This window comes from Eimeria tenella, genomic scaffold, assembly GCF_000499545.2.
Source record: "Eimeria tenella Houghton genomic scaffold, Eth_scaff59, whole genome shotgun sequence".
In the NCBI taxonomy this organism is placed as follows: domain Eukaryota; phylum Apicomplexa; class Conoidasida; order Eucoccidiorida; family Eimeriidae; genus Eimeria; species Eimeria tenella.
The window spans coordinates 15,106-32,572 of NW_013543419.1; the positions used below are offsets into that span (position 1 = coordinate 15,106).

The window sequence follows — 17,467 nt, forward strand, 5'->3', positions numbered from 1 at the left end:
TAAACTTTTTTTTGAGTTCAGGAAGTGACCTTTTGCTGCACTTGCATGCGAGAGAGTAAACATTTGCCTTCGTGGCCGTCAAAAAAGTCAAAAAAGAAAAAAAAAAGAAATAAGGTTGAAATATATTAAAAGATATAATAAAAGATATGATAGAAGATATTAAAAGATATAATAAAAGATATTCCTCAAAAGAATATTAAATAGAAGATATAATAAGAGATATTGGGTAAAAGATATTAAATAAAAGATGTTATATGAGAGCTACAAATTAAAATAAATTTAAAATGAAAATAAAGACAAACCAAAAAAAAAGTTGAAGTGGAACAGCGGTCCCTCAAGAAAACGAAATAAATTAGAAATAAAAATAAAGGACAATAAAAGATATTGAATGAATAAATAAAAGATATTAATTAGAAACAGGAATTAAAACATAAAATAAATTAAATTAAAATCAAAACAAACCAAAAAAAGAAGGAGATAAAATAGAACACTTTCTGGCCACCACGTGGCCCCCGTGGCCGTCAAAAAGTGCAGATATTAAAGAGCTCGGCCGCCCGGGCAGCGGTGCTGACAGCAGCAGCGCCTGCAGCAGCAGCAGCAGCAGCAGCAGAGGCAGCAGCAGCAGAGGAGGAGGGGTAGCAGCGGCCATAGCGGCAAACGCAGCGGCAGCAGGCGCAGCAGCGGGAGCAGCGAGAGATGCAGCTATGGAGAGGCCCAAGCAAGATTCAGAGGCAGCCGCAGCAGCAGAAGCAGCAGCTGCTGCTGCTGCAGTTCTATTTAGTGCTGCTGGGTACCTTTCCCATCACTATGCTGACTGCGAATCTGCTGCTGCTACGGCTGCTGCAGTGTGTGACCTGCTGCTGCTGCTACTGCTGCTGCTGTGCTGCTGCAACTGCTGCTGCTGCTGCTGCTGCTATCTTACGTCCTCATCATCTGCTCTCCTGCCAATGACTGTTGCTGCAGCAATTTCTGCAAAGCCCTGCTGCACCTTCATGACCTTTTTCCTCAGGTGCCCCTCTGGGCCCTGCGTTGCTGCTGCAGCAGCAGCAGCAGCTGCTGCTGCTGACGAGTGCGCATGCGCTGCTGCTGACCTTGGGGCATCCAACTCTGCGTGGATTGCGTCGGCCAGCTGCTGCTGCTGCCTCTCCTGCTGCCGCTGGCTCTCTAGAGACTCCAGCAGATCCTGCAGCAACGCAGCAGCAGCTGCGGATGGTGCTGCTGCGCTGCTGCCCTCAGAATCCTCAGCGAGCGGCTGCTGCGGCTGCGGCTGCTGCTGCTGCGGCGGCTGCTGCTGGGGCTGCTGCTGGGGCTGCTGCTGCGGCTGCTGCTGTGCCATCTCAGATGGCTGCTGTTCAGGCTCGGCCTCGTCCTCCTGCCTTTGCTGCTCTTCAAACTCGTGCTGCTGCTGCTGCAGGGGCAGCGGCTCTAGAGCGTCGTCTTCGTCAGTTTCATGTTGCTGCTCCTCCAGTACTTCCTGCTGCTGATGCGGCTCTCCTCGCCGTTGCTGCTGCTGAAACAGGTCTGCCCGCAGAAGCTCTAGGGGTTGCTGCTGTTCTGGCTGCTGGTGCGGCTGTTGCTGCGGCTGCTGCGGCTGCTGCTGCGCCGGATACACCTCCTCGTTTGCTCTGGCCCCCAAAGTCTGTGCTGCTACAGCCAGAAGCAGCAGGAGGCCCCACGAGCAGCGGCTGCCTCGCCGGGGGCCCCCTGGGGGTGCCCTGGGGCCCATGGTGTCCTTGCTGCAGTCTGATTTGCTACTTCTTTCTTGAAAAGTGAAAAATGAAAAATTCGAGGGCCTGGGTGAGCGTGCTGCGCCCTGCAGCTCAGCTCTCGGGATCCCAAGGATGCGGGAGAGGGGGGGAGCAGCAGCAGCAAATTAGCAGCACCAGCAGAGCAGCAGGACGTGGAGAGCACTGCAGCCTTACGAGTCAACGAGGCTCACCCAAGAGTCTCAGGAGAAGGCCAGGAGAGGGGGCCTCGACCAACAGAAGCAGCAGCAGCAGCGGCAGCAGCAGCAGCAGCTGCAGTTGCTGCTGCTGCCGCGCTTTCCACAGAGGCTCGCTACCACAAAAGCCTGCCTCTACTGCCCAAAAAGGTCAAATTCAAGAAAAGAAGCAGGGAAGTAAAGGCCAAGATGACGCAGCCGAGCACTGGCGCAGCAGCAGCTGCTGCTCGTGCTCACTCTTCATTGCAGAATCGGTTTGGAGGAGCCGCGGGGGCCCCCCACCCACTTTAGTTTGTGTCCGCCGCGCCATTAAAAACTGAGGCACTAATAATAAACATGTTAAAAAAGGAAAACGGGAAATTTCTTTTAGAAGGACCCCCGCTCTGGTTAAGAGGATCCACGAATTCAGGAGTGGAGGCGATACATCTGTGATCGGCTCATGCTCACTGAGCATCCTGCTGGGAACGGGGAGCAAAAACAAGAAATGCTTCTTTAAGTAATCAGAAAAAATGCGTATTCAGATAAGTAAGCCCAAAATATTGAAAGTAATTGGCGGGAAACATGTGTCTAGGTCACCGGCTGTGGCACTTGCCGAGCGCGTCATTCAGGCTTTTGCACATTGCAATTTGCTGCAGAGCTAGCCACTGCTCCTTCTTTATTTCCTCGATATTAGCTAGCAAAGAGAAACAGACTGTCAGGCAAATCAAGAAAGCACTGAAACCCGCATGCAACCAGTCACTTGCTAAGCTGCAGAGTTTGCATATCTTGGTGGCGCGAAGAAGTCATTGATGCAGCTGCATTGATCTGATTCTTTTCGCCTTTCCGATTCTGGCCTTGTTACCCTCGGCTTTGAAGCATTACATGCAGAGGGAAGAACCTAAAGTCCTGCACCCAATGTGCTTCAGCACAAAAACGAAAAAGAATTAAAGAAATAAAGTTAAAGTTGAAGCCGGACAGTTCCGCTCTTGCAGGTAAATAAGTAGAATCACCACCTGCAGATCCGCAGCTGTATCCCTGAGGAAGCAAGGGATTATTTGTAAGCAAGTTAGTTCCATTTAATTTCATTGCCAAATTGAATTGATCCCCAGTAAGAATGGACTGAGCTGCAACAAGATTTCCCTTGGTAAACAAGCTGCTGCTTCAGAAACAGCAACACCGCTTTGGCTGCAGCCCCCAGTTCCACATAAAGCCGGCTACGCGCGAAAAGGCTGTTGCTGACGCATTTGCTGGTGTATCATGACGGCATTTTCGAAGCATTTCAAATGCCAAAGCTCTCAGACTTTATGCAAAGGTTGCGATCCACTAGCGAGTAATACGGGGATGCAGTTCATGTATGCCACAGTTAGGTCGTTAGTAGGTCAATCTAATCGTAGTTTGAAATACTGCTACCACACTAATACTGACAGACCCGCCCATTAGCACCAAATATTCCCCTTAAAGCTTTACTGAATACTTATTGAAGCTCAGAGAGCTACCGCATAGCTCTTCTTCGCTTCATTTCCCCACTGATTTCGCCCAGGCGGCTAGCATGGCTGGGGTTTCTCGGGAAAGTAGCTCGGACCATTCGGAGTCTTTAATCCGTGTTCATGTGTATCACAATCTAAATGATGAAGCACTCGCTACTTGTGACTGCCACAGACATGCCCACCGTCAAACCCTTTTATTTTGAACACATATGTATAAAACAGAAATTTCTTTGCCTCAGCGCCGGCACTGCAGTGTTTTTGGTTCAGTTCAAAAGGGCTTTTCAGCTCTTTCTGGCTGGTTAGCTAGCCACAGCTGCCGCCAATGCACTGAGTCAAGTAGACACCACTGCAGAAGTCGTTGTGAATCCTTCCAAGACTCTAGACCTGGGCGTCGTGAAGCTTTATGTTTCCATTTAGGAAAACAGAGTCAATGCTCATAAGGACACAAGGTTGAAACAGAAGCTTTTCTCAAAAAGCTGGTCTGGTCTTGTTCTTCGCATGCTACGAAACCTCAATTAGACTTTGTGTCCAGAGTGTTCGGCTAAGCCCGAAGCCTAAGCCCTAAGCCTAGCATTCTACCTAAGCGCTGAAACTCACGTTGAAGTTCACGCGTTTTCTCCCCTAAATATGGAGCAGAGGAACCTTTGGAGTACATCCCAGCTATCATTGTCGGATCCTGTGCTGCGCATTCAAGAAGGACCCTAAGCTGACCCTATCTGTTTTGTTTTGCTCTACTGCTCCTTTCCATCTATTCTGCTGAGGCAGCTAAGAGAGGGGCTTTGCTGCCATTCTAGGATTGATTTTTGTGTTTGTGAAAAGAAAAAATGGGCAGGAACTAGAGTCTCGCGAAGCTCCTGCACGTACACTGCATTTATTCACAGTGGCTGCACGGCTTGCTCCACTGGTCTCTACAGATGCGCGGGGGATGCAGACAAACATAAGGATTGCACGTTGCGGCATTGCCTCAATGACATTTACTGCAATTCGCACATAAGCTGCGTTTAGACTAGCCAGCAGACCTGGGGAGGCCGAGTCCATTCAGCCTCTTTCAGACATTTGTACCCAGCGTCATAAGGCCGGCGGCACAACACGGACAAAGCACCGACGACGGGGCTTAACAGGGCGTCGAAATTTGAGAAAACGCAATTGCAGCAGGCAGTGAGCCTCAGCAGAGGTGAAAGATGCAGCAACATGACACTAAGCCAGGCCATGCAACAGCTTCAAATAATAAATTCCAACCTGTTCTTTGGACGCATTCTAACATACCGGCGGGGCGAAACGCACTTACTAAATTCGACAAAATCGACATTATGGGGCCCTGATGAAGTTTGTCGTTCGAAGTTGGACGCGAGGAGCATTATTACATTAGCTCGCACGTTTGAGCCCTAAAGAGTCAACTGCACCGAATTCAGCAAGTGCGTTTTTCACCGGTGGCACATTTGAACACGTTCAAAAAGCAGCTTGGGTTTTTGTTCTTCACATTTGTATCCCTGTAGACAGCCTCTAAACCACTGCCAAGAGTGCCTATACACCATCTTGTGGCTTGCCAATTCGCTGCTTTTAATGGAGGAAGCACATAAGTGTCTTCTCGGCGAAAGCTTTTGGCAAACGACATGAAGTAATCCAATTGCAGTCTAATAGCGCTAGCTGCCACATTTACTAGATTTGCACTTCTTGTGCTACCATGGTAAACAAAGCAGGGTGAAGAGGCTTTGCACAGGAAACACGCATAGTGTCTGACTTCCTTTAGGGGTGTCTATATTGTTATTGACTTTGCACTGCCTCACAGACTTTAAGACCACAACTGACAGTGCCACATTGATATAGATACTAACTTTTGCATTGCGGCAGCAGTGCTATAGCCGGAACTTTAGCTGCGGGGTTGTTGGCAGGGAACTGGCATCAGCAGCTAAAGTGGGAGCTGCACACCTTGGCTGCAAGGCCTCACCGTAGCTCACACTTTGCGTCGCCATTCTGTTGAAGCGCCCAGGCCTTTTACAAATAACACAAGGCCTTTGAGTCGAATTTCTCAAAGCAGCATCTCCCCGTAGTGAAAAATTGTTGTTAAGCCGTGCTCAGCTATTGCTAACGCGCAGAGAACTAGTGCAACAAATAATTTCTACGCAGCCTTTTCCTTGAGCAATTAAGTTGTTTGTCTTTCTTCGCAAAGCCAGTGTCGTACTTCCCGACACATCTGCAACATAGAAGGATGCCACAGCCTCTCTTCTTCAAAGTGCTGCAGCGGATTCGCCTCACACAACGGCTGCCCACATGGTCTAAAGTATTTAAAAGTAGCCTTTGACCCTGCTCAGTTTTCCCTATTTTGACTGCAGCATTTGCTTAGCGAGGCAAGTGAATTGAAGGGCTCTGGTAGCTCTGTGGTACCTTCAACCCATCATTTTATGCCAAAAGTGTCTACAGCTAGAACATGCATTAAATGCTTTTACAACATATTGCTGCTGTATCAACTCTCAGAAGCCTTCATTTCATCTGCATCTTAAGACTGTGCGTGCGTGTGGGGGCCATTATATGTGGTCTCAAGCACACCAGATTGGAGTCGCCATAATTTCATAATTTCACACTTCAGGAATTTCAATCAACTGCCCGGTCATGATGCCCCAAAGCTGCCAAACCAACACGCCCCATACGTTGTGACACTAGCCGACGGCCTATTCCGAAGGCGACATCATGGCACGGTTATAGTTATGGGGCCTTGCGCAGAACCAAAGTGAACAGAAAATGCATCATTTCCCGGATACTAAGCCAGATTTGGAAAACTACGAGGAGCGTAAGAGCTGAAGAACCAAGGACCAGCATTAAGGCAATCAGTGCTGTATTTCATTTCACTTTTCTTGTTGCGCGCACCGCAGCTTTCGGAAACTGCGCTTAGATTGTTTAAGTGCCACCATAAGAAGCAGAAAATTTGCCAAGCTTTTGATACTGCCCAAGAGACGCCGTATCATTTGTTGTGCCTCATGCAGAATTTGCTGCAATCTAGCCAATGCAGCAGTACGAATAAGGGCAAGTGGGACAGTCGACACGCTTGGAGCTAAATGGCTAACAAAGAGGGACATTCGTTTCCAAAAAAGACGTACTAACTGCGGGTTGCGACGACCGAACGTTGCAACAAGCACGGCGAAGCAATGTCTCATCGTGTTGCTAACTGCCCACTTGCCAGGAGATGCCGCTTGCAGGGCGTGTCGGTATGTGACACAGCTATCAGTTAGCTCGAGCCATGTAGGTTTAGAACTGCTGGAGTAAAATGCTCCTTGCTTCAGAACTACAGTAGGAACAACTCTGTGTATTTGCCCAGAACCCCTTCCACATCCAGGCCGTCATTTCTGCTGATGCGTGCAGCACGTGGGCCACGCAGGAGCGCCGAAAATATTCGGTTGCAGCAGCATGAGTGCTCCGACGAATAAAAGCGGCATTGGTAAGCCAACCACATTCGATAGGTGTCAGTTGCAAATGTTTTAGGGAGACACAAAACACATGATTGCTGTAGCAAACTCACAGCCTCCTACATCACCTCTGGGCATAAAACGGGCAACCGAAGTCAGTGACGACTGGCGCTTTACTTAGAGTTCTCTTCAGCAACTGAAAAGCTAGCCCACACTTCATAGGACACAGATTGCTACGAAATGTAAATATGGCAGCCTTATCGTTTGCTCTGCGGAGAGCACCAGAAGGCAATATATGTTGCAACCCAGTTCCCGGCAATCGGATACATGACACATATCCTGTAGATCTAAACTCAGTTAACTGAAGAAATCACAAGTTTCAATTTTCAAGCCCACAATGATGATGAGCACGTCCTTCGGTACTGCTCGAGGACACTTGTCTCACGTGACACCCCTCCAAACATAAACATAACACACAGCCATTTCATCGCAGCTCATTTGTCCTTGACTTCGGCCTCGCAAAGTCTGGAGTTGTTAACTAAGATAGCAGCGTTCCTGTGGATGCTTGTCACGTCGGGGGGCTTTGCTAGCAGCATTACGTCCACATGTAGCCGTTGCCAGCGGCCTCCGATGCCAGCTTAGGGCGCTTCAGGACGCAAATGCAACTTTAGAAGCACTGTGTCTCAGCCAATAGTCCATTGGCTGGGTGAGTTAAAGCTTTGCTCCATTGTTTTTTGTTGGTGATGCGATCGCCGAGTAATAGCGAATATAGCATTCGCATGTATTTAGTCACACCTTGTGCACCATGTGGTTGGTCAGAATATTCATCAGGAGACTGCCAACTAGGTTTGTTTGCTCACTCGCTGCAAAAGAGGCGTCGCTTCTTCGCTTAAACCAAACGTTCTGTTTTAGCTTTCATGGAAACTGGTTGACCCAGCATCAGCAGACCAGCAGCCTTTTGAAAGTGCCAACTTCACCGATGTCGCCAAAAAGCAGTGGAGATATTCTTAGGAGACCTTGTTGTCTGCCCCCCTTTTTAAAATGAAATTTGTGCTTAACGGAGCTTGAGTCTGCAAATAGACTGCTACGAGCCATCACTTTGCCTGTGGCTGCTTTTGCTGAGTTCAGCCTTTACGTATATATAGACTTATGACTTATGTGCAAGCTAACATGGCATATGTGTGCCGCCTGCACGGGAGTAGTCGCCACAAATGGACTCGCTTGGCCATCCAAAGGCCAGTAGGATCAATTGCAGAGCAGAGCTTGACAAGTGCTCAGCCTTGAAGCATACCGTAGCATTTTTGAAATCACAGAGAGTTTCCAGGTTCCTGGCACGTGATTCTTTCGCATAAGCAAGAATCTAAATTTCTTTCAGAATAAAAGCTTTTTTTAGGTAAATTAATGGTAGATATTTCAAACACAGATTGCATCGTGGTGAGCATGCATACTCCAATTTCGAAATGGCTGTAGGCTTTTCAGGATGCCACAGGTCGTTCCTTGTGTTCTTCAATTAGGCATGGAGTGACATCCATTGGTTGAAAGTAGCCGCTGCACGGTTGCTGATACATTCCGTGATAGAAGCAACTCAACAGGAAATGTCGACAAACGCACCTCCTTCGGGAATGATGCCTATGAAACCAAAGGAAGTTTCATATGGAATTGAAGCAGCTTCACCACCAGCGAAGAAACCTTGGCTCCAGACAGTCTAACTAATGCAACAGAGGCGAAATAACAGTTCATGCCAGTTCATGCTTCCCAGAAGCGTACAGACTTCATTTCGAGTGGAGCAGGACAGCCGCACGCAGCTCTAGTTAAACAGCATGTATCATGCGGCTGGCTGCTGAGGTCCTTTACTTCTTATGGATCACACTGAATCATGCTGAGCAAAAATCGTACCACCTGAATTATTGCGCATGCAGCATTATTATTTTTGACACAGGAGGACCGACGTTCTTGTTACTACAGCACGTGTCATGCAACTCGCTGGTATCAGCTCGAAAGAAACATCGGCACACTGCGTTGCTGCTGATGTGGCGGTAAACTAACTTCCTGCGCACAAGACAGCTCTTCTAGCAAAGACTTCGCCGTTGTAAGTTGCCCTAGCACATACGTTCATGACTACCAACTTGATGTACATATCGTGTAGGGATAATGCTTGCAGCTAAAAACAGTGAATGAACTAACAGCCTGATTGGCGCAGTAGTTTCCTTGTCCGCTGTGAACGGATCAGTTCTGTACGAGCATAGGCACACATGTACTGTGGTCACATTGTGCTTGCTCGGTTAAATATTTATGTGTATGTAGTCTTGTAAATCCCTTTAGAATAGCATTGGCTGCTGCATCAGACGCTGATTGCTCTCTACTCCTGGCTCGGGAGAGTTCAAGTACAAAGCACGCGGGAATTCTTTTACGCTTGAAGTAAGTCTAAGCTGCAAGATTTTGTCTCTGCAAAATTACTGGTGAGTAACAAGAAACACGATTCCCAACGTAAGGAATAAAATTTCTATTCTTCCCACACGTGACTGCAACAATATTCTTGTGTTGCCTGGTGGACATTAGGATCAATCCGTACTTGCTAGTGAGCCAAAATCTATCCAGTGGGCATTTAAGAACTACAGCAGGGAATGCCGTGACCAGCATTCACCCGTGTCTGAGTCCCATTGTAACTTTAATTACGCAAACACTCAAGACAACTCGAGTCACACCGGCACCACGCAATTCGTGTAATGGGTAAAATGGGTATGACGCGTACAATGAAATTCGTTCTGGAGGTATGACTTTTTTCAACCTACCATCAGTTCAACGCAGAACAGACACTCTCCTCTTACACGTCACATCTAAGGGGCACTAGAAAAGTCCATAACTTCGACGAAAGAATGAGTTTTGCCCGATCGCAGTGGCATTGGGGACGCCTGCCTGCCGTTAGTCAGGGTGGCACTTTGCGTGGAAGATGGAAAGCTCCGCCTTGTAACAGTGAGAGACGAAGCGAATATTGATCCAATGATGCTCACCGTTTCATAGCACTATAGGCTATGCTTGAAAGTTCCTGCAAAGTAGTGCGACTTTTCCTTGCTTTGTGTATCTGAGCCGAAGAGCACTTACGAGCTACAGGTCATGGCGCAAAGATGCGTCTACCGCATGCACAGAACAGTAGTAGTGTACAGACGTGCTCCTCTTCAGGCTTAATCGCATGCTTTGCTTTCAGCCGAGTCCTTCTCCTGCATACCTAGCTGTTCGAAGTCTCAAAGTAGAGCTTAAACGAGATTCAGGTTCGTCGAATGATGCTCCATCAGGTGATGCATCCTCAAGCCAAAAATGGTCACAAGAAAACAATACACTGTGTGATACACCAAAAGTTGATTATCTAAACGTGCAGTGTCTGAGCCTAATGCGTAAAAGCTTTAAGAAAGCCGCACGATCTATTCCAGGCAGCACTGCCGCATCATATTCCACCCAGTTCTTGGATATTCCTTGCCAAGACCTCGCTGCAAAAACAGACAGAAAAAATCGGCTTTTTGTTCTATCGGGCCATTGCACAAAATTGAAGAAATCAAAAACTGTTTATGGCAACCAAGGTTCATCAGCTAGCCCTTATACGCCGCCTCGCTAACCTTATCTCGCGTGGAGACTAGTTGGTCTCTACTGATAAGGATATATTATAGGACAGGTGTCCCCAGCGCGCACATGCGTAGGGCACGGCCTGTGGACTCTACCAATATGCAGTCAATCTGGCTTTTCACTCCAGCAAAAATTCAGTTTCTAAGTTACCGCTTAAAAGCATATCCATATAAATAAGGAATTGCCTCAAGGGTTTGGGTTTGCAGTTTGTGTGAATGTGAGTATTCTAATTGCTTGTACATACCCATTGAACCATTTCGCTCTGCGTATCAAGACGGCATCACTGTACTGCTCATGCTGTTGAGCTGACAGCTACTGGGTTTTGATTTATGGACAACAAGATTGCTCGCAACTCACTGCCTAGATCCGTTTGGCGGGCATTGTATCGTATTTGGCACCTTATGCCTGATTCAAGCTAGTAAATGCTTGATAGGTTCGCGGAGAAGGTAAATCAGCATGTCAAAAACTTGCGCTAGATGCATGTTAAGCCAGCGGATGCCGCCAACGCAACGGCCAGGGGCTTGAATATCAAAATTTTCGGAGTCAAACCAATTTGAAAGTGTTCTCGCCCGCAGCCAAAGCGACTGGGCAGCTGCCCATGGCGTCTGAAGACCCCATGACGTGAAAAAGCTGTGATCTGAGAACGTGAAATATTAAACACCAGGACCCATTATCCCATCGTCCCTACAGCGGGCACGGGGACAGACGCGGGTCTGGTAAAGGGTCTGGCTGCTGCAAGACACTTTTTGGATAAAGCTGCAGGGTACCAAAAGGTCACAAATGCTGCGAACAGCAAAATGTGGTTTCTGGCGCATCGAAGAACGGCTTTAAAGGCTGGTGCACGCTTTCATAGCACCATGCATTTACTTTGATAGAACGCACCATCTGTACGTCGCCAAGACGAACGGAGCAGTAGAGTGTGCAGTCCCTTGCATTTAAATTCGTATAGTGGGGAAAGGCAGAGCTTTATGCACAAGTGTCTGCGCTGATGCGAACTCCAGTTCGGCGTGGCATTTCACGAAGTTCAGCCTCAGAACCGATCAATTTGCACTATATCACACTGCGTTGCAAAAGTTTCAATCGCCGGTAAACGTACCAATCAAAACCATAGACAAAGAAGCGCTCATATTTACCTGTGACGAAAACCAATATCTACCAGGAACAGGGTCGAAAATATCTCAGCAACCAGGCAGCACGTTCTGTGGCGCATGCACTTCGATGTCTTCATTTCACGTATCAAAATGTAAGTACATTGAATAGGCTAGTGTTTATAACAGTCACTATCGCATGACCTAGCTTTCAAACGTTCGTACGCTTTCTAAGCGGTAGATGGGTATATGGGGTATTTTCACCATGTTGAGGATTTGTATGCACAATACGCCCGCAGGGATGTGCGGTATTGATCAGAGCAAACTACTTAGCAGAGAGCTGCTGCGAAATATCCCCCTGTGTTACTGGAGCATCAGTCTGAGCACCAACGTTATCAGGCGGTGCATGGCAAGCAGACGCGTCTGGAAAACGGTTTATAAAGCGGCCAGAACACCGCTGTAAAAGAACTAAAACAGAGAGCGTGTTGCGCCAGGTAACCAATACATTTGGCATGCCAAGTAAGAGCCCATCGCCACTGCAGCCGGCGTGGGGACAGACGCAGGTCTGGTAAAAGCTCTGATTGCCGCAAGACACATTTCGGATAAAGCTGCAGGACGCTAAAGGTAACGAATCTTGCGAACGAGAAACCGTCGTGCAAGAGCAGCGGAGAGCGGCTTTAAAGGCTGCCGCACGCTTCCACAACGCCATGTATTTGCTTTGATAGAACGCACCACCTATAAGTCGCCAAAACGAAGGAAGCAGTAGACTGTGCAGAGTGTGCAGCTTCTCGTACTTAACTTTGTGTAGCGGAGAAAGGCAGAGCACTAGGAGTTTCTTCATCATGCACAGAATGAACGACAGTAAGGACAAAAAGTGAACGGTTGATGAATTTTCGTAAAAGATCTACGAAGAGCTGCACGTTTGCAGCGGGCCGACAGTCTATCACATGATGCCGTGGAAGGAGGCAGTATAAAAGGAGAGTCACATGCAAAACGCAAAGGGCAGGCTCCGGCCGAGACAATGAGAGCGGCGCAAAAACAAAGGACAATTTGGAAAGCGACCTCATCCGCTTCACGGAGAGCATTGCTGCCTCCATGTCGCTACGGAGCTGGCACCTGAGCACATTCCGCTAAAAAGCGGCAGAAATGCCGGTGCGAGGGACTTAAGAGCTCCTTTTGCCTCAATTGCGCTCTAATTTTTTAGAAACTGACATCTCTTATACAGTTCTTATTGGCAGTAGCTTTGTATCCGGCAAAGCACGAGGCAAGACATGAAGCTAGCGAAAATTGGCACCCAACAAGCGCTCTTGTCAGGACATACAGGATCTGCCTTTTCATGGTAAAGGCTTGTACCGGAGTGTCCGCTATCAATAAAAGCATTAGCTTTATTTGCAAAGAGACAGTGACGTTCGCCAATGTTAAAATACCTCATAGGGGGCGTTGGAATGCTCGCTTTACGTGCCAAGACCATGGTGTCTGCAGCATCGTCGTAGAAAGCATGTGGGACTTTTTGAGGGCGTTTTTGTCTCAATAGCGTCACCATTAAAAACTCAACAAAAGTATGGGAAACCGTCTTTTATCAGCGTGCAGACAGCTCTTAGAGTCACTTCGAGCAAGAAAGGCCCACGTTGATTGATGTGTATTTGGTTCTTCAGCCACGCTTAGAGCTCCTTCGCGCAGATGAGTACGCATGGAGGCCCAAGAAAAAGAGCAGGGCAGCATCCCACGTCCGGCGCATCGCCAACCAAGCCGTACATCCTGCAAAGTGGAACCACCAGTGATTACACCTTCTTGGAAGCAGACTAGCATGCACTTATGCAGTTGCCGTATCTACAAGATAGGGCAACCGCGGCAATGCACGTTGAAACATCACCAAAAGCTTTTGCTTCGATTCACCAGAACAAACGAAAGCCACCGCCCTGCCGTTTATGTAGAGCACCGAATATCTAGCGAGTTGTTTAAGAAATGCTGCACACGAAAATACACCCTGTAATGCTTCTGCACGGCTCCGCGTGTACCGGAATTTATTTTCTTAACATCCAAAGACCTCCTCACGTAGAGAACGGTTTTGGACTCACATCCTGGAACGTTGTACGAGGCAGAGGAACGCGAACTGTGTACTACCTCCTGGAAAAATCTGGAGTTTGTGCTGATGAAATGCCTTCCTTCCACGGCCACGCCTTGCCTTTTCTCTCCTAGATGCTTGAGATTTCAGGGAGAACAAAAATTCCATTCAGATTCTACCTTTAAACAGCGTGAAAAATGCTGTTTATCACGACAGGCTGTTACGCTTAGCTGTTGCCCGCAGCAATTACCGTTTTGTGATGCAGCATCTCAAAAACTGTGGGGTATTTGAATGCAAGAGGAAAGCTCTTTTAAGATTGGTAATGAAGTTCCACAGACACGAGCTTCAGCGATCTTGCGCTGTTAAAGTGCTTGTGGAGTTGAGCCCATCGGCCCACTGTGTAACCCGATAAATTTAAACCTCTAAAATGACATTTTGCCAAGCACTTTGGGCAGCACAAAGGCGAAGCCGTCTAGGCTATGCAGGCGCTAAATACTATCAAGACAAAGGCTTAAAGGGGGTTTGATAGTGAGGGACACACCATCTGGAATGGCACCGCTGGCTGCTGAAGTTTCTCTGCTCCTTAACGAAGCGTCATTACAAAGGCAAGAAGTCAAAGCAGTAAGATAGCTTTGGTAACGCTAAAAAAGGAAGGCGAACAAATGCGATTTGCGTAGATCTTTTGCTTGGGGAGGTGAGGGAAGGAGCGTTTTAACGTCCAAGCGCTGAAGCATGCAATTAGTGTGCCACTGCAAATTTACATGGGAGTGATGTGTTCCTAACTCGCGTGAAGCCAAGCCCGAGAGATTTTGTGTTCTAGTTAAAATTTTTCAGGCATAGCAAAAGGCGATTTGCTCCTAGCTGCACGGGTCCCTGACAGAGAAATCGTGGGGATGTGGACCACAGATTAGTCAATGAGGAGGAATGGCATGAGGCACCTGGTCGCGGATGGGAATCATTTTTCACATAATCACTTAAAATGTGAGTGGGACACTGAGAAAAAATAACGGCGTAAGTTTAGCAGCACATTTCAGGTCACAAGCTTACGGGGCACTAGTAAGGTATGGCGAATGAACTGCAGCTTACATCCTGATGTTCAGCCTTACGCTGATCATAGTGTTTCACCAAGAGACACGTACTTCCTGCGACTGGAAACTACTTTCCCAGAGCCACCTGAAATGTGAGTGGGCAATTGAAAAGCAAGCGGTTCACATTCAGCAGCACCTTCCAGGTTACAACGTTAAGGGGTACTGTTGCAGGTGATACTCAGGTATCGAGAAAGAGCTGCAGCTCGCACCGCAGTTCTTTCCTTCACAATGATCACAGTGTATCACAAAGCGAGACGTACGCCCTGCAATTGTAGAGCCACCGATGGTGGGAATTTTGCACATTCGACTTGATGACAAACTAGCGTGCACTTGTGCTTTTTACTTTATCTCCCATATTCTGTCCAAAGTAATGTGCGCCAGAAAGAACCTTTTTTAGCTCCACATCGATTCGAAAAATTAAAAGATATTCCTGGCCAGCCCGAAAAGCAAAGAAACAAATATGCAAAAATTCGATCGCGAACCTAAAAGAAAATCCTTTCCGACGCTGCCGTTTTTGGTGCTGTCACCTAGCTCCACGGATACACTGTATTATCAGAATTTCCATTTTTGCCTTCAAACATGTTGGCGCCGCCCCACTTTTCTTAGGCAGACGCGCGCGTTATGGGGCGTTAAGCACTGCGTAACAGGCGCGACACTGCGACGTAGGCCGTGTAATCTTTCCAGAAAAAGCTGAAGTGTGCATTCCTTTCAATGCCAGAAGCACATATTTTGGTAAACGTTACGGAGTAAGCAACATCGCAACTATTTAGACAAAATAGGTGCTGAATACTGTCGAAACACTCGCTCAGGAGACGTTTAACACAGAGGGACCCACTAGCTGAAAACGCGTCTCTGCCTGCTGAAGCCTTTCTGCTACTGCAAGAGGCGCTACGATACAGCAGAAAAATTAAAGTAGCTTTGTTGGCTTTGGAAGGAGCGTACGCTTACAAACGCAATCTTTAAGGAGTTCGTACTTTGAGAGGCCGGGGAAGAAACGCCCAGACATCTGAAGGCTAAAGTGCACAAGCATAACTCGTTAGAGTAGAACTATAACGGAATAATTCCCCCATAATGCACGTACCTCACATGGAATAGCTCAGGACAGGATTTTGTGGCGTGCGGAACATCCAGTAGGAAGCTGGATTTATCGAAGGGCCGCTTGCTCCTAGTTACACAAATGCCCAGCATTATGTTCAGATATATACACACACTAGTATATATATTTATATACATATATAGACGGGCGCAAGCGTATGAAGTCGCCTACCCTTAGTATCACCCACCTCCTTCGGCTCAAAGCACACCTCGCAGTGTATAAGAAGTGGTAAAAGGCTACCTAGAAACGCCATCAACATTCTTTTGATGTTTGGTCGAAGTGAAACGTGAGTTGGAAGGAGGTGCAATTCACAGTTTGTAAATCCCCAAAAATGTAAAGGATATTCGGAGATATGAAGGGGCCGCCGGTGGGAGTAAATGCGGCGAAATACCGAAGATGCAAAGCTTACCATCGCCAGCCCAATAATACTTTCTAAAGCAGATAAATTCAAGAATGTTCCGAAAACAAAAGGCACGAACGCACCTTCTGAAAAGCGAAAGCGTTGCGGTGAAATATAAAAGCTAGATTAAGTTGCCAAGGAAAGGCAAACCATGTTTTGTGTGTATTCAAATTTCTTGTGACCCTAAGAATCGTATCGTTGCCGCATACGGATTTCTGTACTCTGAAATTTTCAAAGACTGGATGACGTGGAGGGTGTACGGCACAAAATCCCAAATGGTTGCTTCTCCAGAACGCCCATTTCTTTGCTTTTCCCGGTCATACACTCCATGGCAGCTTGCTGTCCATACGTCCGTACGTGCCGCTAAAGACAAAGATCGTCTGGAGATGAGATACGAGTGCGCAGAGGCTAGAACTAAATACTTTATCGGACGCTTAGTGTGCGAGCGTCCCTAACGCCTATCCATGGGTGTAACTGGTTTGTACAATTCACTCCTCCTTTTCACAGCACATGAATCGACACCGGCTACAAATTTTGAGGTGTCTCAAACAACTCAACTTTCTAAGGCAAACAAAACTAAGGAGATAACATGCAATAAGTTCCACATAGCTGACGGCATCTCGAAGGCAGGTTTCTGTGTGCTGCGAGCCAAATGCAAATATCAACAGATTCACGCGCTTTATCTCATCCTGCCGGTGCCATTAATACGTTAAGGTGAACTCTACACAAATAAAACTTTTGCAAACGGCATCTTAAGGCAGTGAGCCGGCTGCTAACATATTCATCAACAGATGATATCTACAGACGCACCAGCTGAAATAATGCCCCTTCTTGGTGGGGATGCTAGCATTTGACTTGACTTACTACCAGTCTAACCAAATATATTTGCGTATGGATTCTAAAGAGAGTACTTAATCTTAAAATGACATGCATAGGCACATGTGGCCTTCAAACCTACGCAACGAAGCACACGAATCACAATCATCAAGAAAATTGGAATGATGATGTGAGCAGGTAGTCAAACTGCAAACAATTGGAAATAATGGCTTTCCTCATCTACCACAGGATTTTAACGTAATACAAGCTTCAGTAATCATTCGATTTTTGGAGACCATAAAAAGCTGCAACGAACTTCCTGCATCAGAGCAAGTAATAAGGCCTCTTCGCGATTCTTCAGTTATATGAACCATCATGGTCACACACACACATACAAGCATGAAGAGTCTCGCTAGCGAGGAGTATCAAGTGCTCCAGTAGAGCTGAATAAATATCGGGGTTTGCATAGGCAGCCCATCACGGACAA

General features: G+C 47.3%; 2 protein-coding genes across 2 annotated transcripts; one reads left to right on the top strand and one right to left on the bottom strand.

Moving 5' to 3' along the window:
* Window positions 1-913: 913 nt before the first annotated feature.
* On the bottom strand, window positions 914-1,726 carry ETH_00006980 (uncharacterized protein; the record flags this gene model as incomplete). The annotated part of the gene is made up of 1 exon (XM_013377639.1): window positions 914-1,726. One exon carries the CDS (start codon window positions 1,724-1,726, stop codon window positions 914-916), a length of 813 nt encoding a protein of 270 aa, XP_013233093.1.
* A 50-nt stretch (window positions 1,727-1,776) lies between these two features.
* Window positions 1,777-2,238, top strand: ETH_00006985 (uncharacterized protein; the record flags this gene model as incomplete). Its single annotated transcript, XM_013377640.1, has 1 exon — window positions 1,777-2,238. A coding segment is annotated over one exon (462 nt), but the record flags the coding sequence as incomplete, so codon positions are not given.
* Window positions 2,239-17,467: the final 15,229 nt, after the last annotated feature.